Source organism: Epinephelus lanceolatus, chromosome 16, assembly GCF_041903045.1.
Source record: "Epinephelus lanceolatus isolate andai-2023 chromosome 16, ASM4190304v1, whole genome shotgun sequence".
NCBI lineage: Eukaryota > Metazoa > Chordata > Actinopteri > Perciformes > Serranidae > Epinephelus > Epinephelus lanceolatus.
In genome coordinates, this window is record NC_135749.1 from 9487241 (window position 1) to 9513814 (window position 26574).

General features: G+C 41.0%; 1 protein-coding gene across 4 annotated transcripts in view; it reads left to right on the forward strand.

Moving 5' to 3' along the window:
• Nucleotides 1-413: 413 nt before the first annotated feature.
• Nucleotides 414-26574, forward strand: part of septin7a (septin 7a) — a 44035-nt gene continuing 17874 nt past the window's right edge. For 2 of the 4 annotated variants that reach the window (XM_033637405.2, XM_033637406.2), the window contains exons 1-4: nucleotides 414-534; nucleotides 1198-1199; nucleotides 7536-7638; nucleotides 16052-16158. In XM_033637405.2, the coding sequence (XP_033493296.1) occupies nucleotides 480-534; nucleotides 1198-1199; nucleotides 7536-7638; nucleotides 16052-16158 (267 nt within the window). In that variant the 5' untranslated portion in view covers nucleotides 414-479. Of the gene's footprint in view, nucleotides 535-1197; nucleotides 1200-7506; nucleotides 7639-16051; nucleotides 16159-26574 lie in introns of those variants that run through there. The other 2 variants (XM_078175494.1, XM_078175495.1) reach the window with 1 other exon arrangement.

A 26574-nucleotide genomic window follows, 5' to 3' on the forward strand; every position in this document is an offset into this window, starting at 1 on the left:
TACCCACTAGATGGCACTGTTGGCTGTCTCATTTCCCAAGTAGTACAAAGAGTGTTTTGCTGTCTTTCAGAGCTGCAGCCTTCACTCTTTGTGCTCTTTCCACTGTGTTTTAGTACAGATAATGTGCTGTGTGCTCAGTGTCTATGTTAGTCCTATAGTCCCTTTATTTGTGAGCATCAAAGACAAGTTTAACTCAACTTTTTTTATTTATTTATCACATACCGGTCAAATTTAGTCAATGTTTTCCTATTTAATATTAATAATATTACAAATAACCGTTGTAACTGTGACTAAAATGTAGTTTTATACAAAACTCCTGATGCAGCACAGTCGGTATTCTCCAAGGAGGACGTACGCATTTTACGTCGACGTCCTTACGTCAATCGCATGCCCTTACGTCCGTTAATGTGCGTATCCCTCCTCTAGGTACGACTACTACAACTTCGCACAGGAGTTGAGCGCTGAGTTTGTAAGAGGCAATGTCAAGCGGAGAAATACTGGTTAGTGAAGCAGACGGGAACGGCGGAATAATGGGTGAGTTTCATCTCATTTTTAAACCTCTTCCGTGTGTAAAGTCGACCAAAGTCTTACGTTAGCATGTTGAACAGTTTGCTTTTGTTACGCTAACCGTTTCTGTGTGCGCGAGACGACATGAAGTGGGAACCCGCTCGCGGAGAGTCATTCTGGGTTTAATGTTAGCCGAAGTTAGCTAGCTTACTTTAAAACAGAAAATCGCAACAAACTTCGTGTAAAAAGTTGATTGTCCTGTCGGTATGCGTAGCTGCACACCTCGGAAACGGCTGTGGTCTTCCGGTAATTTTGTTTTAATGTCACGCTAACTAGTTAGTGTGGTCGCAACCGCCCACCATGCTGTGTTACTTAAGGTAATTGTTAACATCAAAATCAACGTCAGGCTGTAGGGAACGATACCTAAAAGTTCCCCAACTGTAGGTGTTTTCGACGTATGCCGAATTAAAAAGTGTCTCTTAATGAGTGCTATACTGACTTATAATATACTAAAACAACGTTTAACACTTAATTTCAACGTGCTAGTTAGTACAATCATCAGATTTATGAATGGAGTTTGGCTAGAAAGCTCTTCAAACAACATGTACTGCACGTTATCGCACGTTATCATTTTTAACGACAGTGCCGTAGTAGCCTGGCATTTCCTGTGTTTTTGTCATGAGTGAGTAGCTGTGTAGTCGAGCCTGCTCATTAACGTTGCAAGAGGAGTGTAAACTTTCTGCTGCTGCATTGAAACCTACCACAGATATCTAAAAGAGAGACTGATTGCTGTTTTTACCAGAAATAAGATTGGATAAGTAGCTGAAAGTGTCATGAGAAGAGCTACACAGGTCTGTGTGTTATCCTCCCAGGTAGTAAAACAGGTCTGTCATACTCAAAGCAGAAAACTTGTCAGCTATGTGATGTCAGGTACACTACCAGAGCATCTCCATGGACAGCTACAGCAACAATGATCTATTAAGCACATGCATGTGGACCATGACATCATTGATTTCACTCCTGATCATGTTAAATTTGATTGTAGTTGACAGACCATAATATGTTGCATGTTTTGGTGTTACATGCATGGTCATCAAACACAGTCTAACTCACAATATTCAAGTGTAATCAGATGTAATAGCCTCACAACTATACTGTAGTTTACAAGACCAGGAGGTACAAGTACATCTAATGCTATCATGAGAATATAATTGGTCGTATCTAGCAGTCAGAGCCAAGTGGCATATTGTCTGGGCTGTTTGCATAGTGGCAGTGACATAGCACAGATGGGCAGGTCAGGCGTTCAGCCAGACAGTGTGTGTCAGATGGCGTCTGGTCAAATACCAGGGGGAAGTCTGTGGTGATGACAAAGCTGAGTGTGCCCTCAGTTTGTTCAGGTGCTAGTGTAATAGAGTTTAGCCTAATTATCTCTAAGGGCATCAGTGGAGGATATATTGTTATCCTTTCTCTGTCTGTGGTGAGGGGCTTGTGCACGGCCAATTTAAGGCTTGTAAATGTGCGATCATACCACAAGTCTGAATTAAATTGTTCCTATCTTTAATGTGATGTTAAAAAGACACGTGCACAGAGTAACAAAGATGTGTTTTGAGTGCTTGTGGTCTAGCTTTGACTAAATTTATTTACCTTTCTATGAATTCAGTTGAAGTTTTGCAGTGTTTGCTCTCTTCCAAATAGAAAATAAATTATTGTCAATGCAATGCTGTCAGCTTCAGTATACTCCAATGTGTGTATGGAAATAGGCTGTAAATTGTGTTCAGACTCAGGTGCATGACATCTGATTTTGTGCCACAGACTTGTGGTTGAGATAAGATTTTGAAATGCATAAAATGAGACAACAATCAGATCTATTTGGGGATGCATTAAAATTAAAAATTAGAATAGAAATCAAGATAAACTGAATTTTATATTTTTAATGACTCTATTTGTGTATCAAAGACACTTTAACTTACCCCAGTAGCATAATCAAGACATAGCTGAATCAATGCAGTCATGGGATTGAGGCAGTGCTGCAGTGTGGGCTCAGAAGCACCATAGTGTGTGAGGTGCAGAGACACATCTGTCCATGTGACAGGTGCACTGCACATATGAAGGGAGAATGCATATTGCATGCACGGTTACCATGCAATTGCACAGTGACGTGATTGAAAGGTGCGTAGCACATGAGACAGAGACATACAGTGCGGTTAAGCTGCTCTCAGTGAATGGGAGCATTTTAATCAACATGTTTAACGATCTAAAACTGCCTACTATTGAATATTTTCTAATTGTTTCACTTTGCAGTGTGTCTTCACTAACATTTAAATGCCAAAAGCCGATTGTTTGTCGTATGTCGCTCTTGTTCTACTGGCACACACTTTTTACATTAAATAAGTATAATTACATTTTGACATTATGCCCATTGGCATAGCTAGCTTTGTCCAAGGCTGCACTAACAATGCTCGCCATAATTAGTCACAACTAGTCCTACTAGTTCAGCTACAAGAAAAGTAGCATTCATAACACCAGCAGCTGCTGCCGAGGAGTGTTCATCTTTCAGTAAAACATTATGGCGTAAACCAGCAGTTTAACACAGTACCTGCTGATGAAATGTGGTATCTGTCAGTGTGACACAAGTGGTTTGTTGTGGTTATACGGCACGCAGCAGAGTGATATACCATTGTCACTGGTGGCATATGTCAGTAGGAATATCTCATATGCAGGTGGGGGTGTGAGCTGCCAAGAGAACACTAGGAAATAATGTTTTAATGACGTGCCGTATACCAGTCGAACAGTTGCGCCATACCGAGTGGCACACTATGACTAAGCATGATGCAGGGATGATGTTTTTGTAGGCAACCTGAAAGTTAACGTCCTGGCTCCATCGACAAAAAGCCAATAGGATTGTGGCAACCTACATGTTTCATTCAGCAAGATAGTGTTCAGATGCAATCACCAGAAGTAAAACACAAACTTTAGGCCATAAACAAACTACACTATGGTTGCATGACTTCTGCGTAAAGCCATATTCAGCGTGATGACGCTCTGTAGTCTGATTTAGCTACTTGTTAGGAACTGCCTTTTTTAAGACATGTAAAAGCTTCAAGTTTCAGGAGTGGGGAGTTAACTGACGTATGTTGTAGAACAAAGCGTGAACATTTCCTGAGCTTGCATTAACCACAGACCTTTTTCCAGGCAGCCTACCCAGAGAAAAGAAGTGCAAAAATGCTAACTCAGTTTCGGGTGTTAGGACTAATTTCTGCAGCACTCTATAAGGATTGGTATGTAAGTCGTATCTGTCAGTAGAGCATGAGTGACATGTCATTTATGAGTTCCATAAACCAGTAGTATGGCAGCGGCATAGAAATAACCAACAATGAAATACCAATCTAATGATGTCATCCAGGTTGTCACAGCTCAGGCTTGGAGACTATATGTTTAAATTACTGAACTTAGCATTTAACGTTTTACAGGAATAGGTTTTAAACTCTCCATCTCTGAAACTATTCTGTCCATTCTCATTTAAGGCCAAAAAATCTAATCTGGGACTTTCCTCTGCTGCAGTATGAATTCAGCCAAGTCATATCAACAGAGAAGTTTGGAAGAATATTATGTGGAATGATGCACAAAATGTCTGAGCTCTACTAAGGTTGTGGGAAGGGGTTTGTCAGAAGCATTGGTATCCTCCCTGCTGTTGAATTCATGTTCATTGCTCAGAGCCGTGCCTGTGTGCTCGTTGGACCTCCTTGTAACCCCAACTTCCTGGAGCCTCACCGCGTTGTTTCCGGTACATTCGAACAGCAAAATGCAGCGTGCAATTAACTGTCAGTTACTGTTGAATTGCTCTGCTGCAGTGATTTCATTTGTCACTGACACTGGAGTGAAGCTCAAGCTAAAGCCACACGTTTGACAATCGTATGTTCACTGTTAAATAAGTGCTACCCAAATAACTTTTTACACTGACTTTGTGTGCAACTGTAATTACTGCAAACAAGGTCCCTCAATTCTCTTTTCTGTGATGACAGTACAGTAAGTAGTAGTAGGAAGGTAACTTGTCTGCCTGTAGCTAAAAGCTGATGCACAAATAGACCCAAAGTCGGCGTGCTATTTTCTGGGGTAATTTGTGTGCATATGTGGTTACAGTTTGGGTAAGAAATTGCAACCTAGCTCAGCGTTCGTGACACCTCTCCTGTAGATAATAGCACCATACCCACAAAGCATCAGAATATAGCAGCACAGTTACTGCTGGTGTTTTTTGTGTAGCATATGTCAAAGCTCAAAATACTTTTGACTGTGTACAGTGCAATAGGGCGAGGGTTTTGACTTAAACGTCTTGTCACTGAGGTTGTGTTCGCAGCTCTTTGCACATTGTTTCAGGCTGAGTGTTTGACTGCTCTGCTGTTCATCAAACTGAGTCCAACACAGGAAGCAGCAGGGAGAGGGCCCAGGGATGTAAGCCAGTAGGCCGTTCGTCTGTCAGAAATGTGTGTGAGTGTGTGGTTGCAGTGAGGCCAGTGTGACGAGTGGAGGATGCATTGTCTTAAGCGCTCACATTAACTGGTGACAGGTCCTAAACACACAGGAAATAACTGCTCCATGATACGATGCAGTTGCTCTACTGTAGGTCTGACATTGTTGATCCATAGTAACTGTGGTAATGTGACAGCCAGTTTTAATGATGTGCACCAAAACTTTTGAATCAGACTCTTGTCATGCGCAGTGTTTTTCAAGGTTTCATGTGTAGCTGAGGTGGTTAGGGTGACAGTTACGCAGATGTGGTTATGAAAAATGTATGTCAAGCTGGTGAATGCAAAACTTAAAGCTGTAGTTGGAAACTTTTAGACAGATAAACTGCGTAGCACTTCTGGTGGCATTTTCAAGAATCCACCACATGCAAATAAAACAACGGAGAGTCTCTAACACAGCTGTCAGAATCATTTCAGTCACGCCTCATCATTTGTGGTCAACCTGTCAAAGTAGGCAGTGCTGATCAAATATAAATCAAGACTCTGTTGCTGCACTGCCTGTTTGTCGACTCAAATATTTTTAGAAACATATTTTAGTGTACTGTTTAGCTATAAAATGAGAAAGTTGGAGACCCGGCTGTCAGGTTGAAAACTCCATCTGTGTTTTGTGTTGTCTGTTTGAAACAGTCAGCTAAATTAGTGTTCCCTGTCTTTATGTTTAGTGGTGAAGTTATTAATAAGTCTGCAAAAAGACTGCAAATCTACCAGCAGATGAGCAGAGCTAAAAGAGAATTGTTGTGTCCTTTTACTAATGTTTTTCTCTGGTTCTCTTTTCTCTGGTTTTGTTCCTGCCTCGTGGACCTGCCTCCTTTGACCGCTGCCTTCCCATATCAATTTCACCTTGACAACTTGTCTGCTGTCCAAACCAGCTGTAAGTACTCTGCTTATTTCTCATCAGCCTGCAGGGCCCACTGCGCTGTGTAGATTGTACATACCGGTATTGCTGTTCACCAAATGCTCATAAATGTTGTTTTTGTTTTGGGTTTTTCCCCCCTATTTTTAGAACTGAGTTATTTGTCTGCAGACACACCTGCAGCTCAAATAAATCAGTTGATTTCAGATGTAAAGTTATTTGAGTTAAAGCCTTTAGGGTGATTAAAATGTTTTAAAAACAGATGTAAGGGGTGACATGTTTTTAATTAGGTAACATAAAACACTCCATAACAGTCTGTTCCCTCTCAACACCACTTACATTAGATTTAATTGATATTGTCGCCCTTTTTTTTCACCTCCAAGATGCACATTTTAAAAACTCTTCACCTTATAAGCAATAGTTTGATATAAAAGATAACTTATGTTTTTTAATTGGGTGGTAAATAGGCGGGGGATAGTTGTGTATTAGTTGCAAATAGATTTGGGAATTTGTTGAAATACTAAATGAGTTAAAAGAAGAAATGTAAGAATTGGGTAGAGGCATATAAGTTTTACTTTTACCTACTCCTTTTTGGTCACAGTTATCTTTGTCTAATTTGTTTTTTATTATATTTTTATTTTATTTTGGTTTGAAATAAAGTCATTCATTCATTCAAATGTAGCACAAATTTTAACTGAATTTTCAGAAAATTCAGAGGCAATGAAAAATGTGAAGTTATGTGCTTTTCTATCCACTACTGTTATACTGCTGTTATGCAATTACGCAGTGATGTCATTAAAAGAGCACCAGTCAAACCCATGACAAAAAGTGAGTTTTGAATGACTAATATTACAGCTATGTGCTGTTGAGTTCTGGTAACAATCTGGTGTTAAAAACCACCCAGAGACATCAAAGAAAGCTTTGCAGTGGCCTATGCAATAACGGTACGTCACGACTCTGTGTCGTCATTGATTGAATTTATCTTTTATCGATACACTTTTTCACCTCCTCAAAGCCTGAATATGAAATAGAATCAAGGATATTTTTCTGACACTAAAATTACAATAACATACTTTAAAATTCAAACCGCTACCATAACTGTTGTTATCTATTTCTATTTATCACCGTATATCAATCGTTTGTTGTTCTGATGTATCACTGGGTGACACATCTATGCACATAATTTCTCACTTAAAACAAAAAAGAGAAAGAAATGTCATCAGTACATGAGCTTTGTAATGAGTAAGATACGTGAAATGATATGATGACTGCTCAGGTGTTTCAGCACAAATTGAAAATATGTATAAAGACAGGTGGATGGAAATTCAGTCTTCCTTCGCAGATATCACTAAGCAATTGAAAAAAACTAGGAAACTGTTTTGCTTTATACTGCTCCTGTGTTTACTAGATGTTTACTAGGCTTTCTGCATTTTACATCCACTTAAAACTAGACTGTTCTATGCTCAAGTTAGAAATCAGCTGTCCATGCAGGTATTTATTTTGTTTTTGTGGCACCGCAGTAAGCGGTCCCAAAAGTGCTCTCTGAAACCTGAGAGCAAACGTTACAATCTACCACAATCTGTGCTCATTTTCCAGTCGAGTCTTGTGGCCAGTGGAGAAAAGTATCAGCTCTGTTTATTTTTGGTCCACAGCAACAGAAGAACCTGGAGGGCTATGTGGGCTTCGCAAATCTTCCCAACCAAGTTTACAGAAAATCTGTGAAGAGAGGTTTCGAGTTCACACTTATGGTTGTGGGTGAGTAATTCTCTTGTAGCACCTTTTTTCCATCCTTATTTCTCCCCAGTCTCTGACACAAGCAGGCATTCATCGGAGGATAACAAACACTGAGAGGGTTATGGTCTCTCAATCTGTTTGCTCATTCAAGCGTGAAGCTCTTAAAAGTTGTTGATACATCTCTGTACAGTAAATCTGTGTCTGTGTAGCTCCTACTGTACATGTTCGTGTGTTGAGCAGTATTGAGTTTCACAAAAACGTCACAGCTGAAAGCGCTAGCAGCTGGCTAAGTTGCACATAAAACAGAAGTCTGGGAGCCCATATTCAAAACGTTGTTCACCATTCAACGGTGCAGGCAGTCCACTGCTGCTGCTTGTGTGTTTGTGCTTGTGTGTGTGTGTGTGCTTGTGTGTGTATGTGTGCTTGTGTGTGTGTGTGTGTGTGTGTGTGTGTGGCTTATGTCTCTTGGATTGTATGGTGGGAGGAGGTTTCCTGTCATTCCATTCATGCAGCCAAAGTCAAAGCCCGAGCAGCTGATTCGAAGAGAGACGCACCCATAAAACCTTTCCTTTTACTGCAACACTTCATCCAGAGGTACCTGAGCAGGAAGCCACTCTGAATGCCTGTGTGATGTCACATCCTGTCCCCTGGGTTCATGGCTTTCAGTACCTGCCTCCAGGGCTGTAGAGCCCATCTCCATAGCAATCAGATCACCCTCCTCCCTCCTTCCTTCGTGTGTATAGTCCTGGAGTTTCCCCCTGCTGTGCGCTCTCAGGAAAGAGGCTGTTGCGTGGTAATTTTGTGTGCAGCATATAATCAGAATAACAGGGTAATTGGCAAAGTCAGGTTCTTGTCATGCTTGAGTAGATGAAGCGCCAGATAGTGTGTGCTTTTCTTTAATTTTCTGGGGTAGTTATAAAACATATTTACCGACTGTGAACCCACCAGGTGTGGAATTTATGGGATGTGATGGAATTTCTAGACGCATATTTCTGAGCAAGGCAGTTGTAAAGTAAAAGAAGTTATGTTGCAAACAGGTTACTTCTTTTTTGCTATATTTAGGTGCTTACTTCATTAGACATTACAGCATTAAAGGGCTTTTAATATGAATAGGGTGGAAACCAGGCGCCTCACACCCTCCGGAAAGTTTGAACACACCAGGAATTAATACATTTGGTGTCTTTATTATGGGCGTATACTGCTCACAGAACTAGTACACACCCAATGCCCATTCATCACATAACATAAAGTACAAGGTAAAGGGTCTGAGAAAGGGAATGTTTAAATAAATAAATAATAAATAAATAATAAATAATAAATAAACTAAAATAAACAAATTACACAGATGATACACATACAAACACAAGGGTCCGATCACTCAGTGCAGTTTTAATGGAAAGATTCACAGACACTGAGCAAGTGGTATCGCTGAATAAAGGTTAAAGACAGTGGTTTGCAGGCTTGGTCAGGCTCAGCAGATCATTTATGTTTTGTTTTTCATTGAAATACATTAAAAATAACTTATAAATAAATAAATAGAATTAGTATGAAACTGTAAATTGTTTCCAAAGTCTTTCCCTTTTGATATTGTAGTAAGTGTTGTCAAGCTCCAAATAAAGGTCAGTTTTCCACTGTGAGAGTTGTTGGCAAAGCATTTCGTAGCTGCCATTATTACTACATCAGCATATATTTTATTATGTGAACTCACACTGTCTTTTCTTGCTCTACCCAATAAACAAACTCTCAAGATTTAGCTAATATCATCATCTGTCCACAGGGATTAAATGTCAAAAGATTCCCCAAACAGGGTCTGAAGTGGAGCTGAAATGATTAATAAATGAGTTGATTGTCAGAAAATTAATTGACAACTATTTTAATAATAAGTTATCTGTCATTTATCAAGCAGGAATACCAAACTTTTCCTGGTCCCAGCTTAAACAGAAACATAAATACAGTTTAATTTTGAACTTTTGGTTGGACTAAAGAAGACATTTGAAGATTTGAAGTCAACATAAAATGGGTATTTTTCACTACTTTCTGGCATTTCATAGACAATCCAATTGATCTATGAAATGAGAAGATAATAAGCAGATTAACTGAGAAAGTAACAGGACAAACACGCTTCTTATAACGGCACCATAAAAATCTTTTCTGCCTGAGAATAAATCCTCTGCAGCATTTTGGAAAACTATGCTGCTTAATTATATGAACATTCATGAACTTTAAACAGTCATTTTTCAAGTCGCATTTGTGAATTCTTGGCATTTAGAAAGAGTTTTGAAGAAGATGGCTGTTTACACTTGAGTGGAGTTAATCAGGTGTCTTATTTAAATATATCTAGATAAATGAGAGAAAGTTTTGGGAGGGAAATGCAATGGAAATCAAATGTAAGAGTGATGGTGCCAATCCTGTTTAAAACCCAGTAGATTTTTTTTAAATGTAGATGAAGTGGGGGGATTGCTATTGTCACGGCCAAGTGAAAGTGGGCCAGAGCCATTTGTTGGTCAAAGTCAATATTTGGCAGTGATTTGCACATTGGCAGGAACTGACCTTGATGTTGACCACTGCCTCTAGAGCTCATTGTGTTTGGACCTGGCTGACGGAGAGTTGAATGAGCTCTGGTGTGTCTCTCTTAGAAAGAATGCCCTCACTTAAACAAGAGGGGCTTTTAGGAAAGGAGTCGAAATCTGACACAGGCAGAAGGAAATTGATGCCTTTGCCAACAGATATGTGTGCAGCACTTTTGTCGTGCTCCAGACTTGTTAAATTTTTACTGTCTCCTGCCCCTCTTGAAGGGAAAGTCCCATTCATAAACATAGAGTGGTGGAGAGAAGATGACTGACTTTTAATTTCACCTGCACAGCATTAGCCCAGTGTCTTGGAAGTCCTATCAAATGAATTAAACTTACGCGGGCTCCCTCTCAAAAGCCAAACTTTTTCTGCTTCCCCTCCACCAGCCTCTTGTATGCAGTGGTAAGTGCCTTTGAATAAACCCCCATGGTTTACACAGCTGCTGGAAATTTCCTTTAAAGGAAGTGTGTTGGCTGCTGAGCGAGCCGAGCAGCGAGGCAGTGGACCCCGGCTTGGCGGGCTGGCTCAGTGAGAGTGGTCTTCCTCTGGTGCTGCAGTCGGGATGCCCAGCTGTAACGACAATGAGTGGCTTCTGTTTGCATCCCTGTGCAGTTCAGTAAGACTGCAGTGAAGTCCCGCCCACAGCGGAGGGGAATTCCACGCTCCCCATTGACTTTATATTGCGTGAAGGTGCTTCCTTGTCAAAACCATCTGCTAGCAAGCAACCAAAAAATACCTAAAAGCTAATGTGTGCTGGGATGCACGACCACAGGGTTAAGAACCAACAACGAAGTTTGTATAAGCAGCTGAACGAAAAAAATAAGCCTCTAGGAAGACAAAAGTGGACGTTACATTGAGGACGCAACTTTGATAAAGCTGGGGATTCGCCGTATGGTGTTCCCAACAGAATTAGATTCTATGTGTGGAGGTTTCTGACTGGGATGGGGTGTGCGCTGGTTCAGCAAACTTTCTGTCAGGTTAGACACTGAGATAGGCCAACAATCTTGAGTTTGTAAATATTATTTTTGCTTTACGTTCCTTTGCGATGCTATTCATAGAAAATCAGCACCCTTAGTTAAAGCATGTCCTAACTGTAATGACATCTTACCTTATAAATTAGGGCTGCCCCCTAAACGTCAATGAATCATATCATCAGCTTTGATTCAGACCTTGTGTTGAAAGTTTTTGTTGTGTCATTGTACACTGAACAACACAGGATATTTGTTGTGGCAGACTGCTACACAGTGTTTCAAAGGCAATCTTGTCTCAAAATGGCCTAACTGGAAAACCCGACTGTAATGGAAACAAGAAGAAGGCAAATAGAAAGGGAGGCCAGAGCAGCGGGCTTCCTGGTGCACGCCCAGTTTTTTCACCTTCATTTCCCATCACTGGAAGCACTCAGGTCCGGTGCTGAATGCTAGTGAGGTCAGCTAACCTGCTCCTGAATCAGAGCAGTCTCTGGCACTGCTTCCTCCACTGCTGTCCAGCAGTGTGTTCGCCGTGCAGGAGAGGTTCTCTGTAATTTGGAAGCACATTGTCCAATTATTTTAATGTGCATAATGTTTTCACATCACTTACGATGATTATGTTAGATGCCAGAAAAAGCAGTAAAGTAAAGGTAACACAGGAGGTGTGACCGGCTGTAACAGAAGTATAGTCTGAGGTGGCTGCTGTGCGGGTGCACTTCCTGTGCCCCCTCCCTCCCCCCAAATTTCAGAGTGTCGGTTCCAAACTGGAGAATAAGATTTGACCTAAACTATTTGAATTCTGGAACAGCACTACCAGAAATTGTAGCTTGAACAGTTGAACCATTTATACAGCATAACCTTTGTTTCTGCAAGATTCTTGTTGTTGCATGTAGTAGAGTGAGAAAAAGAGGGGGATGACAAACAAAGTAGCCCCCTGTAATGGCGTCCTGAGCAGAGAATGAAGCCTCGCTATCTCTGTGGGTGTTGTCTGTGGTTTGTTTATAAGCCGACGCTTGCATATGTGTATCCCACTGGCTAGCTCATCATCGCCGCCTTGCATTGCACTCATACGATGGTCACCGCTGCTGTTGAATGGCAGTGTCTTGACATGGAAGCCCAGCACCGGCCCTCCACTTTCCCCCTGGTTAACACTGTTAGCTTTGCCATCAGTGTTTCCATTGTTTAATGCTGTTTCTGGAGTTAGCATCGTAAGCTGCTAGCTGCTAGAACTGTGTTCAGCCAACTCATAGGTTGTAAATTCTGCATGAACCCCATCTATGTTGTGAGCAAAGACTCAAATTTCACATACTGGTTTCGTCTGACTCACCGAGCAGCAGGGGTTGGGAATATTTTTCAGTTGGTCACAACTGGTTATGATCTGATCGCATTTCTGGTTCAGTTTTGTGGCAGATTCATGACCCCGTCCCATCAAAACAAGCAGCCACAGCTCTGACCAACCATGATCAGCATCTCCACTCAACTCACCGCCACCACCAACATCATAACTCTGAGTTTGATGAGGGTGGCTCTCGTGTAACCGGAGCTCCTCATCTTCCCTCTCCTCACACTGAGACCGGGGTCTCACTGTGTCTCTTAGGTCCTGCTGTTCTTGTCAGCTCTCAGCTTCCCTAATTCAGGCTGACGTTTTTATCGCATGTATTTCACCCACAGTTTGCATAAAACCACAGCCTCCCCCTGGTACCCATCAGCCTTCAGTGCATAAGAGTTCTCCATTCCCTCTCAGCCTTGAAGAAATGTTTACAGTGGTCTTGCATGTTTCATCACAGACCAGCTATAATCGCTGAAACATTTCTTTTGAGATTGCAAGATAAATGCGGCTCTACCCTCTTAGGAAAATATTTATGACTCTGAGAGTGTGTCGAGTGAAGGATCCTTTTGTGTGGTGTTTTCTTCATCTCGCCGTCCTCCTCCCATTGAGTGGCTGGGTCGCTGGCAGCGGTGGCCCATATTGGCTCTGGCCACTTGTAAAGGTCAGGAGCAGCTCTTTGGCTGCAGTGCCAGGCAGGCGTATGACTGCCTCTCCTCACACAGTGAAGCTTTTGTGCGGCAGCTCCTTGTTGCCCTCCACTCACCCCAATCTTAACAGCCACACAACTGATGGTATTGGATTACCACAGGCAGTCCCTCTAGTTTCTTGGAGACATTTTTGTGATTATTTGAGCTTCAGAAGTTCAAAAGCAAATGTTTGGCCCTCATGACTTCTCTGAGTCTAATTTGACATCTTCACATTGCTTGTTTTCTAAGACTAAAAGTCCTCAACCCCAAATATTCAATTACAGTGATATAAAACTGAGCTAAGAGGCTCACTGATACGTCGTAGACATTCCTCAGATATCTAATATGGTCAATTCTGGACTTGTTGGGGACCTTGTCTGCGAGCTGCAGCCAGTGGGAACCAAGACTAGAGCCCTGCCAGATTTTCCGCGAATGTTGGGCCGTTTTGCTGGCAAGCTGCGAGTGTTTAGACACACTGAGCCGGATTGGTGAGTTGATCCGAGGTGCCCAATTTTCTGCCTCGTAGGGTAGACATGTTGGCGGAACCCTTTAAGTTAAAAAAGACCGAGAGCCCTTCCACCACGGGAGAGACTGTTGAAAACTTGTGGGCGGAGCTGTTGATGACGCCGCACATGCGACCCACTGGCGGTGGATAAACAGGAAACAGCTGATAGCAGGAATTAGCGAGCAGCTAGTAGCAAGAGGGAAACACAAACCTGACAGACACTGTAAAAATGAGCAACTGGGGAGACAAGGAATTGCGCGCCCTCCTTGTCCTCGCAAACAAAGAGGCCATTAACCGTCAGATGACGGGGATGGTGAAGGGAAGGCCAAATTATGAGAGAATCGCTAAAGGACTGACTAGCCACGGCTTCCGTCCCATGTCACTGTTTACGTCACACGCTGAGCTACACTTCTGTTATTTGCTCACGTCCCCCATTGCCCCGAAAAAGGCACATTCTGTATAAACAAAAGCAGGTAGGCGGCATTTTGCTGCACTCCCTGATTTTGTTTTTATACTGCCAATGCTGAAAGAAGACTGATTGGGCTTTACTGCAAATTTGCACAATTCCTATTTAATTGGCTTAGGATTGGGCACAGAGACAAGCCTAACTTGACCTGTAAAGAGGTGGTCATAGTGGAAAACAGTATGAAGGTGTTGTGACTGGACCAGATTGAAGAGCGCACCGTCAGTTTACTGGGATAAACGCTGAACTTTGGGATCTCAGCCTGCTGTTGCTGGGGCCCCGATGAACCAAAGCGTACACACTGCTTTGCCGGTGTGGGTCAAGTGTTCAAGTCTTTTCATAGAAACAAAAACCTTTCTCCAACAAAGGTAAAACGAAACAAAAATTGTATTAAAGGGGGTAATCAAAATGCCATCCTGCTCGATCAGATGACGCTCAAGCCCTCTCTGTCTTTTCCTTCCACTCGACAGGTGTTTCCAGTTCTCTATCCAGAGCACACATTTCACTCTCAGTGGTTTCTGTGACATGAGAAAAAAACGTTCAAAATAAGTAGTCATGCGGTGCCACTTTTTATTTGATTTCAACAAATTAAAGGGTCTGTCCCCAGCACATGTTGATAATTAATTGTGTTCTTTCAGATTGTAATGTGTCAGGGAGGTAGGATGTGTACCTAGCAGCAATATCACTGGTCTGTGGGTCTGATTCACAAAAGATACTGCGCTAAAGGAATTAGTATGTCCAGGAAGTTTTGCAGCTGAGTGCAATTTGCCAGTTGTTTTTTTTGTTTGTTTGCTTGTTTGTTTGTTTTTTTTTGGTAGCTGATTGCAATTAACCATGTGAAGTGACAGAAACAAACCATATTTGGAACACAGTATCCCAGTCTGTCAGAGCACTTCAGTTACCACTGATCCTTTATTTCCACTGTAGCTGCGTGTGGCTGTTAATGCTTCGTTTGTCTTATTTGTGCGGGGTTAGTGCCCGCAAAAGCTGTGCAGTCCTTTTGTAAATTCGCCTATGATTTAGATCAATACTGACAAAGTCTTGAGATTTTATACACAGACCTACCTAACTGAGGCATTAGATGTATTTTGTTGTTGAGAGGACAGGTTGTGTTGTGTTGTTGTCTAAATTGTGTTGACTGTTGTAAAGTTATGTTTAGTGCTTTGAAATCTTTAACAAAGAACTGATGGGTAAAATATTACTTTATCTTATATGAATAAGGTTGAAAACAAAAAGCTTTTCTATCAAGACAGTAAATGTTCTGTCACCTAATGATGTTAAAGATCTTTTAAGTCCAAATGAGCCATATTTCAAAGGATCAAAGTCTTTATTATAACTATAAAGATATAAAGATTAAGCCACCAGTAAACCTTTGTAACTCATATTTATGGAGGAAAAGAGTGAATGAGCGTGTCAGTTGCCTGATTGCCTCCTGTGCCTTTCTTTGAGTACAATGAGACAGGATCTGCGCTTTTGATTTCTGTTTTTCCTCTTTTGTTGGAGTGAAAATAAATGATGACTGTGGTGGTTTAAAATCTTCCTTCCCCTCTCCTCCCTTCCCATGATTCTCTGATTAGATTCCTGAAATGCAGACAGGAAAAGAATTTGGGAGGACAGAACTTCCACCCTGTCTGTCTCTTCCTTCGTCTCGTGTTAACGCTTGCCTGTTTTGAAAAAGGGGGTTAAAGAGAGCCATTTCCTGTCCTGAAAAAAATCTTGAATCTGAAACATGTAAAGAATGTCAAACTGTGAAAGACTGCATAAGAAACGGAGTTGATAAACATCTGGAGATTGAGTCATGTTGTGCCTCAGTCCGGCATGAAGAAGAGGATTAGAAAACAAGTACAGTGTAAAATGCATCTCTCGAGTTCACTCCCACCCACTCACTCTGGCTCTGTCTTTGTGTTTCAGGGGAATCTGGGCTGGGGAAGTCGACGCTGATCAACTCACTCTTTCTGACAGACCTGTACTCCTCTGAATACCCAGGTCCTTCGCATAGGATTAAAAAAACTGTGCAGGTAATTTTCCTCCCCAGGAGTACTCCACACCTTTCCTCTCTTTGTCAATACTGCAGTGATTTCAGACACTGACAAACTTTTCTTTGTTCACTGTGGATTTACCTCTTCTCTTGGTATGACTCAGCCACTAATGGAATTTAAATCCCTTAAAAAGCCAAAGATTTATCTGTTAATTGAAGCACGATAGGTTTCCTCCACCATGACACTGGTCAAGTTTACGTGTCAGAGCCCGAGGCTGCTGTAACACAGGTGTGCTCTCACCTTTCTCTTTCACTGTTTCTCAGCATTGAAACCATCAACTAAATAGTTGCTGTATGAGGTCTTGTTTTGGTAGGCTGCTCCTCCTAGGTGTTGCCACCCATGTGTTTGTGTGAGACAGTGGAACCGGTTCATCTGCTTTAACAAAGGGATAGTTTGTCTGCCAAAGGAAAATGTGTGTTATAATTTCAAATTAGGAGATGTAATTGGATTATTATTAACACTTCCCTTCATTAAGATGCTTTTTAAACAATTAAATATCTGGAAGTGAAAATTAATGATATTACTCCAGTTTTTTATAAATATATGCCATGCTATAAATAAAGATTAACTGTATTTATAGTCTTGTTGATGCATAAAATCTACCTCAAACCAGGACTGAGGTGCTAGAGGTAAATGCTAGGGATGGACAAGAGTACTCGATTTGAACGTCAGTGTTAAGGCAGCATGTAGCAAAAACATATGTATATTTTCAGTAGGGTTGTAATCAACCAAAGAAAATCTTGGTCGACTGAAATTCTTCCTACTCCTCACCCTGGTTAATGGGGGAAAAAATCCGTACAAGTTTTCGCGAGATAAACTAAATCGCCACAGTGCACTGAGTGCGCTTTGCTGGTTGTTGTGTGTCCACCAAAGCATTTTTCCCTTGTCATAGGGCTCAATATTAACACTTGCCGAGGACAAGTTAACTCTCTGTTCAGGGGAGTGAAATCTCCACTGTAATATTATCTGACAATAAACTGCACACTTTAATACTTTTCCACCTGAGCTGCTTGCACTAGTCCTGTTGAACAGGACTGATGAGAAAAATCTCACATACTGGACACTATAGACGTTAACTCTTAGGTTGACAATTTCATATACAACATAACGTTACTAACAGTAAATATTTCTGTAACACTGCATGCGATAGAGAGAGACACATGCTATTTTTAGCCCAGAAGCTAACCCTAGCCATCCTGCCGCTCCAGCAAGGCCTTGGTGTGATTGTATCCCTTTCAGAAGCTTTGTAGTCTTTTTGGAGACCTAGTAAAATAAAGCCAAATGATAAAATCTGACTCTGAAAGTAATCTGTGATTATTAATTGTTTTTTTCTGATTAAAAATGAGGATTGAAAAACCTCAGGTGAAATGCAGCGCTCCTCACTTTCACTAGCAGTCCAATCACAGCTGAGAAGGGGCGGGACAAACACATCAAAAACCAAATGTCACAGAGAACAAATACACGTGCTGAACAATAACGGGTAGCATTGTTCAGCTGGGAAAAGAAAGGCATTGGTGGACACATGGCCTCATTACGGTAACACCAGCATTTGTGATTTGGTCGGACAAGAGCACCACGACCAAACAGTCGACTAATTGACCAGTCAGATATCACTTGATCTAACTTTACAGGCACAATGGCACCCAGGCATAAGAGTGACGTTTGAAAATATTCCAACAGAAGAAATGAAATTAATGTGCAGTGCAAGCTAACTTACTTTAAATTGTGGGTGTCTGGAGAGAGAAGGCTCATGGCTGCAGCAAAGCAATGCTTTGCAGACTTACTAGCCCCACAGAAGCTCTTTTATGTGGGCTGGAGTATGTTTGGAAGGGAGGACATGAAATTTGTGGAGCGTAAGTAACAGCAGATAGATGTGATGAGATATGAAGAAGAAAACTACCTTAACTGCTTGATGATTTTGGTTTCTGGATGTGTGTGGGTGCTTTCTACCACTGTGTGAATGAATGAGGTTGAGCTACAGTCAAACTGCATCGTGTGAATGAGAAAAGCGGTTGTTAGCAGGGGAAAGGTTTCCTCTTTGATTGATCTGGAGCAGTGTACTGTTGTGCTTAAAGGGACAGCTGTTATACAGTGTGTGCATACATTCAGACTGAGCGAGTTAAAGTGCGTGTGTCATATGTAAACAGCGTTATGGAAAGGCATGTCTGTGCCAGTCATGACAGTAGAGAGTTTAGTCTAGCTGAGATGGCCAGTGGCTATGCTTGATTGGATACGAACATCTCTGTAAACACAATGTATTTACTTCTCTCTGCTCCACAAGGCTTGAGTGTAAACATTGGGAAAATATTGCTGAAAAAAACACATTCCACACGATGCAGAAAACCACATTCAATTGATGATACAGACATGTAGGGAATATATATCAGAAAGAGAGTGATCTCAGAAACCGAACAAAAACAGCCCCGGGCCCTCTCAGCCCTGCAGTTTGTTAGACTGTGCTAAAACAGATTCCTCAGTTGCACTTCTTCTGATGCATACCACTGTGCTGTCTAGTTGGCTTTGTATTGTTTTAAGTTGATCGCACAACCACTATGTTCATGTTTTTTCTTTTTTCATGGGAGCGCTACCTTCTGCTACAAATGCCAGCAGCATGACGAGATGTTGAATGTCTACCCCTGCACTTAGTGCTGTGTTTTTTTCTCTGGTTGCCAAGAGTTGAAAAATATTTAACTTTGGGTAAAACACCACAGCCACCTGTCCGATTACAGTGGAGGAGGGGTGGGACAAATACCACAAGGACCAACCGTCACATCGCTGAACAACAGCAATAGCGGAGAAATTAATATTGAACCCACTTAGGCCGGCGGGTCTCTCCTCACTCTATCTTGTGCCAGTATTTTTACTTCTGGAGATATCTGTATCCCAGCATCCAGATACAACCCAAACATCTTAGCTTAAAAAAACCCAAACCTGCGCCCCTTATTGCGCCTCACTGCCCATCTGTGTTCTGTATTTAACAATAAACAATCATTTGTTTTTAACTGAAATTTCTAAGGATGATACCTGTGTGTAAGCCAAGCATCTGGCTGTGATGCTGAGAGAGGAATACTCTTCCCTCACTTTGAAATATAACATATTGGCATTTTCAGAATCATATATTGAGTAACTTTAGATTTAAACTGTCCATATTGACTAGCTGTAAATACAGCTACACTATAATGGCACTGCTAGTCGGTTTTTTTCATGTGTTTATGAAATAGAATTCACAGGTGTATTAATCTTTCACTTACTTTTCAAGCATAAAATCTGATCTGTACATTTTACAAGAATCATTTCAGATTACTTGGACAACCAATTTAGTATTGATACCAAACAAACTCCACGACATGCATATCACAGGCAGCTCTGACAGATATGTCTGTAAAGCCCTTGCTGACCCAAAATATTTAAGAACAAATGACGTATACCAAGATGCATGGTGAGCCCAGACCTATAGCTGCCTTAATTTAACAGATCAGATAAAAAGCATGTTGCTGGCGCTGTACTTCCTGTGTCTCAATGATAGAAGATCTCATACACCTTCATTAAATTGTGTACTGCACAAAACTCCAAACAAACTGACAACTTCCTGTGATGATGTACTGATAAAACCAGGCACGCGCCTTAGTGTACAGTAAACTGCCCCTCCCCATTCCTGGACAAGAAGCTCCCACTTAATTATATGACGACAGCATGACTCTCCAATGACTGATGATTTCTTCACACAGGCCCTAGTTGGATCCATGTGTTTTATAAACTTTCTCTGAAAAGTCTGAGGCCACTTTGTGATGCGCTTTTTAAGATGGAGTGATGTAGTGTTTTAAAGACTCATTCTGTACCCAGTTTAAGCTTGTCTCTGATGGTGCAATGGAGACACACATCTTCTCTTTCAAAGAGTAACCCCAAGCTCAAAAGCTTCCTTTCACTGATCCCTTATAGATAGTTACAGTGGTTTCAAGTCGGAAACACATCTGATCACACCTCACAGCAACGTGCTGTGATAGTGCCTCTTATGTCAGTCACTCAGCATGTTTATCCAGGTCAGATGTCAGGTATTTGATTGAACAGTAGAACAACAGGTTTTTCTCTGTGTGACTGCATCATCCAGGGCCACATTAAACTCAAGTTAACCACTTTCGTCTTTAATGTTTGACTTTATATTTGGTTATTAATTGCACCAACACTGGTGAAGCATATAAAATCTTACTGATATTCTTGGTGACGATGGAATATCAGTACGAGAGTTGTAGTCTAAGGTGGTGTCATTAAGTTTCTGATGCTCCGCTGTTGTTGCCGAGCACTCATTACTGTCGCAGCTCATGCTTACTAGTAGGGCAGGGTATTGGTATTAAACCTCAGTACACTTTGGTAACTGTCAAGTAATGAAAGCTTTAAACCAAAGTGTTGCCATTTCATTTTATTTGTCATTCAAAGTTGGATCATTGTTTTTCTTTATCTTTCTTTCTTTCTTTTGGTCACCTAATGATAGTAAGTGCAACATCTGCTCTTTTAACTCTGCTTTGGTCTCCACCAACCAAAAATTTCTGGCTCTCAAGATGATTGATGCTTTCTGAATTTACCAGGCCGTTTCAGTGTGCCTCTACCCATTTGATTATTATAACCACTGGGGCTGCAATGATTAGTCGACTAATCGATGACTAATCGACTATTAAAATAATTGGTGACTATTTTAATAGTCGACTAATCGGTTTGAGTCATAGATAAGTACTGTAAAAGTGCCCCAAAATACTCTTATTGCAGCTTCTTACATTCAAATATTGGCAGCTTTACACACTCTCCCATGACGGTAAACTAAAACCCTTTGGCGTGAGTACGAAACAAGACATTAGATGATGTAATTTTGGGGTTTGGGAGAGACAGACCGACATTTTTCAACATTTTAACACATTTTTCGATAAAATGATTAGTCGACTAATCGAAGAAATAATCGACAGATTAGTCGACAATGTAAATAATCATTAGTTGCAGCCCTAATAACCACTTCACAAATGATTATTTATCAAAAATGTCATGATAGTCCATATCCATATTGAGGTATGTCGTCCAAAAATATCGTGATTAGTTTCCCAAAATCTACTGAGTAAACACAACTGTTCAGTTACACAGACTAACTGATTTACTCGCTAAGGCTTAGAACGAACGTATTCCTATCACTTGTCATTTTTAAGCTGCAACAACTTTACAAATTAAGTAAATACAGCAAAATTTTAAGTAAACCTAACAATTAGATATGAAGAAAACGTAACTAATAGTTAAATTTATTTACCTTTTTTAAGGGCAGTCGGTTTCCTAGATTTTTAAAGTAAGGTCGACTTTCACGTTGTACAGTGTAGATATATTTGACAGCTGAGAATTCACACTACTTCAGCTGCATGTTTAACCTGCATTTTAACGGCAGATATGTTTCACTTGCGCCCCAAAGCGTCTTTGTCACTGGCTATAATTGAAAGTAGTAACTCTGATTCTGATAAAAGCATTGTTTCGATATCTGTCCCAAATATTGTCATTGGCACTGATAATTCAAACTGTACTCAACCTTACAGCAATTACCCAGCAATGTAAAACACATCACTGTTCCCTACCTGGCATGTTTACAATAGCAAATGTTAACGCTTTATGAGCTCTTTACAGGTTGAATAATTGTCATGTTAAATCAAGCAATACCAGACGTTGAAGCAAGACTGTGCCAAGAATGCAGTTGCTCCCAGGAGTGATACTGAATGCATGAGGCATGCTGTTTATGCCCTGAATCCTCCGTCTTTGTCGCTGTTTGCAGTGACGGAGCAGAGGATAAAGGTTTGGCAGTCTCCTCAAATAGAGCCCACAGCTGCATAGCTTTACTGGAGCTTCCTTTTGAAGAGTGAAAGATGATACTGTTGGTGTGAAGGAGCTCCAGCAGGCTTCTCTCTCCTGTCCTCTAGCCGCAGTAGGGAATTATAAGTGTTCACTTTGGGTTAGTGTACAGTAGATCAGCTGCATGGCAAGGATCTTCCCTTCACCTGTTCCTTGTGATCTCCTACTTTGCTCTAAATCTCCTCTAATCCCTGGCAGCACACTGAGGGGCTCTGTCTACCCTCGCCCCAGCGCTGCTTCCAATTTGTTTACCCACCTATTACAGCTCCCCGGCTCTTATTAAAAGTTTAAATGAGATTTAGATGGTTTGTGCTTCTGTTGGCTCCCAAACTGAATGTTTGAGAATTCCTCAAGGGTCCCAAAGGAAGTGAGCTGAAATGTATGCTTAAAATAAAATTTACTTTATTAGTATGTGATTCTTTTTGTTTATCCTTGCAAGGACCAGGACGACAAATAAGGAGAACAGAGTGCTCTTCTTTCTCTTTCTCTGGGAACCACAAACTAATTACATTTCAAATAATTGTGGCCACTTTTTTTCCAAGTCATGCCAAAGAATGCCATGAAACCCAGAGGAATGCTCTTTGTAATAAAATCCAATTCATAATAAAAAAGATGATGATGACCAGGCGGGCGCAGAGAGAGTGTTAACTGTTGGAGGTGATAGGCCAGGGCAGATGTCTCTCTTTTCCTGGTTAATAAGGCTCAGTGAGGCAGGAGAGCACACAAGGACAGGGACTTGGTTATTAGCCAGCAAAGTGCCTTATTCGCTGAGCTCAGTCATGTCCTGCCAATGCACAGACACGCCTCGCTTTTTATACCTCACACTTGTTCCTGCCTCAGTGGAATTTCAGAGATTAAAATAACAAGATAAGGATGAAGTAGATGTTTTATATAAAGGACAGTGTTTCTCACTCTCATCAAACACTGTTTAAAGACAGTTTCACTTCATGTTGGTGTGTTTTTCCCTTAATTGTAGTTCCAGCCTGTTACAGTAATAATGACACTGGCTCCAGTCTGTGTCAATGTGACTAAACAATGACTCCTTAAGAGGACCACATGATGAACATACAGAATGCAGTGTACAGTCATGTCAAAACAACTTGCATAATGGGAATATCATGGATAAATCATGGGATGTGCCATTGTGTAAGAAGTATTAACAGTTATTCTGGTATTAATGTTTTTTACTGTAATAATTTGGCTATGGTACCTAGATATCTGATTCCGTAGTTAGGCAAAAATGTTTGTTCTGTTCTTGACTCGCGGTTTATTACAGTTGGAACCACTTACGATGATCACATCTGACTGGCTCGAATTGATCACTATAAGTGGATGATTATCACCAGTTTTTTCTCATGCAGATAGTTGACATTTGTATATTTATTAATGAATATAGAGTAATGAATCAGACAGCTTTTCCATTACGCAGGCATTACCTCACTGAGTATTGTCAATCCACTTGACGAGGGCAGCTTTAACCACAGGTGCTTTCTCGTTTTCTGTCTCCATCACTTGCAGCCAATTTGTTTCTCCTTATTTGAGTCGACAACACCAGGTAGTCTGAGAGACGCTAAGTTTCACCGATGCATCTTGTTGGCTCAGTTTTTGACAGTTTGTCATATGCTCAAGTTTTTCCTTGAGAGTAAATGACGTCTTTTCCTCGTCATGATTTGATGGTCACCACCAGCCTCAGGTAGCCAGCTGGAGGCAGACGGGTTGCAGTGAGAGAAAGTATTGTTTTAAAGTTAATCACAATACAAACAATAACCATAGTTTTATATTTTCCCCATATGTTGTTATGTATGAAAAGACTCAAAATAAACATTGTTAGTAGACTACTTGATTACTACAAGAGAATTATGTAAACAGCATTTGTACAGGAACGTTTATTTATCCATATTAGTAGTTTCCACTGTACAAGCTTTTTCCTGAGTTTGCAGCTACATTTTACAGTCTTTACAAATGGATAAAATTCCTTGTCTTTAAAGTGAGCAACATGGCCGAAATCCTCTATTAAGGTATGTGTAATTTTACGTCATGGTAACAGTATATGTCATGATACAGTAATTGTTCAATAAATTCAGTTAACTAATGGTACAAAATAATCATACTGTACTTCGTCATATTCAATTATTGAGCCTCTATACAATTTAAAACATGGGTTAAAAACAAAATACTCAAAACTGTGACACTACAGTTCTTTTAAAATGAAAACTTAAAGGTTCTGGAGTATGTGTTACAGGTTTCTGTATTTACAGCTCCACTCTTCTCCTCCATGTCTGCCCAAATAATGTTGCATTGCAGAGCAGCTGGATTTGTAAGTTTACGAGATCACGCAATAACCTAGCCCTGACTTGCAGCATCGACTGCAATGAATTGCTCCTACAGTAGAAAAGATATTCCAGAAAGTATTATTAATGTTAATATTTCCCACTCCTATCATGCTAGAGTAATGTGATACAGTGTGGCCATCTAAAATTGCTGGCTGGTACATGACAAAGCCAGGAAGTGGTACACCAATTTGACGTTCTTTTTTTTTTTTTTTTGTAGGTGAAAACGCCTTGTTCAACTGATCTTTTCGTAAATTTGGAAAGCAATTGAAGTGAATGAGAAAATATTTGCAGGACAGAAGTGTTTAAGTGCACCCTGACCCCATCACGTGCAATTTGTTTTCCCGCTGCACTGTTACAGTAAAGTATGCATAAATAATCTTGCAGTCGTGTGATCCAGTCCAACACTGCAAGTGACAGGAGCGCTGATGTTTTCCCACTCCGTACTGTCTTTGTGTGATATGGTATACCCTCACGTTGTTGTTCCTTTTCCCATGAGCTCACTGTCTGTGGGCAGCCTGTCTGGTTAATAGGCATGTCTGTAGCGTGACTCATGCTGTTATGCAGTGGAAGAGAGACACTGCAGGATTCTTCAGTGTTGTCCACTCAGCAGTCTCTTCGCTTTTGAGTTTTTTGAGTTTCGCTGAATCTCTGACTATCTTAGACACACAGGGTTTCAACTGATTATGTAAGAATGACGAGTTCTTCTTATCTATGATATCATCTGTACAGATCTGCGTCGACAGATCTTTTGATATCACAGGCATCATTCTTTCACGGTTACATGGTTAAAAAGGTATTAAAGATACTGCAGATTCTTTGAGGCGGTATCTTCTTTCCCTAATCCAGCCACCTTGCAGTAGCTTTCATTTTCACACTATTTCATGCATAAAATAATGTATATTTAAACAAGTGGCATTTATAAAGTCTTTAAAAGTTCATTTGTCAGTTGAACTAACTTTATGACAGTCATTCATTCATGTCTGTCTGGTCAGCCCAGCCTCCCAGTAGCAGCTCTGGAGGTCAGAGGTGAGTTAAACACAGTCAGACCGAGATAGATTCCAGTACAGGACAGATGCCAGTAAGTAATGGGTGGGGGTCACAGGGGGTGAGAGTCTGCTATAAAGGCTTGGCTCAGGAATCTTGTGCTGGAACGGTCTGTGTGATAGTTTGTGAAGGACAACAGTTGGAACAGATGCTAAAGGACAGCAAAACTGCATTCAGGATGGAGGTGGAGGAAGAAAAGTTTACACTCAAAATGAATTTGATCATAATCTGTGATGTAAAAACATGAAACGGTGCACAGTTTGGTGATAGTTCAGTAATAAAATCCTAGTTCACCACAAAGCGTCTCTCCTGCCAGCTGCTGATAGCTCTGTCCATAGACTGTATGAATAATGGACGTAGCCTCTGTGATGTCACCCTTTGGTTTGTGGGCTCGAGTTCGGCACTTCGGCTATTGGCATCTTGGTTTTTTGGAGCCAGAAGTGACCATATTTGAATGAGAGGTCGGAGCTGTGGAGGAGCGAGGAATGGATCTGACTCACAGAGCGAGCTTTTTTGTACCAGGCTGTAAACAAGTTTATTTCTGCTTTAAAGTTGGGCATTTTAAAATGGTGTTCTTGGGGATTTACATTGTTTTGGAGCCAGCCTCAAGTGGCCATTCGATGAACTGCCATTTTTGCACTTCTGTATCGGCTTCATTTTTCGTCCTTAGAGGTTGCCACTTGGCTCTGTCAGCCGGAGTGACAGTCACTCTGGAGAGCAGTAGAGAACATTACACCACTGTCTGATTCAAACACAGTTTAGCCAACTTTGTTAGCATGTAGCACTGGAGCTTAGACCATTAGAGCAGGGAACAAAAATGAGCCGCAAAGCTCTGCGTCGCTCTGCCCACTATTTCCATCACCCTTCTCTATTTTCACCAATACCCACTGAAAAGAAAAATGCATCTTCACAGTTTTTATCTTGTGTCCCTGAGGTAATTGACCATTTACCTCTTGTTATATGCTAAATATAAGTAAAAAAAATCAGTCTCCAAGTGTTTTTACATCAAAATATCTGTCTTTTCTCGTCCTGTAAAACCAGGAACATCCGCTCAGTAGCAGACTCCGCTGTAGCATCGCATCACACAACAGTCCGCCCACTTTTTAGTGGTCCAATCAAATGCAAAGGATTCGATTTAAATCTC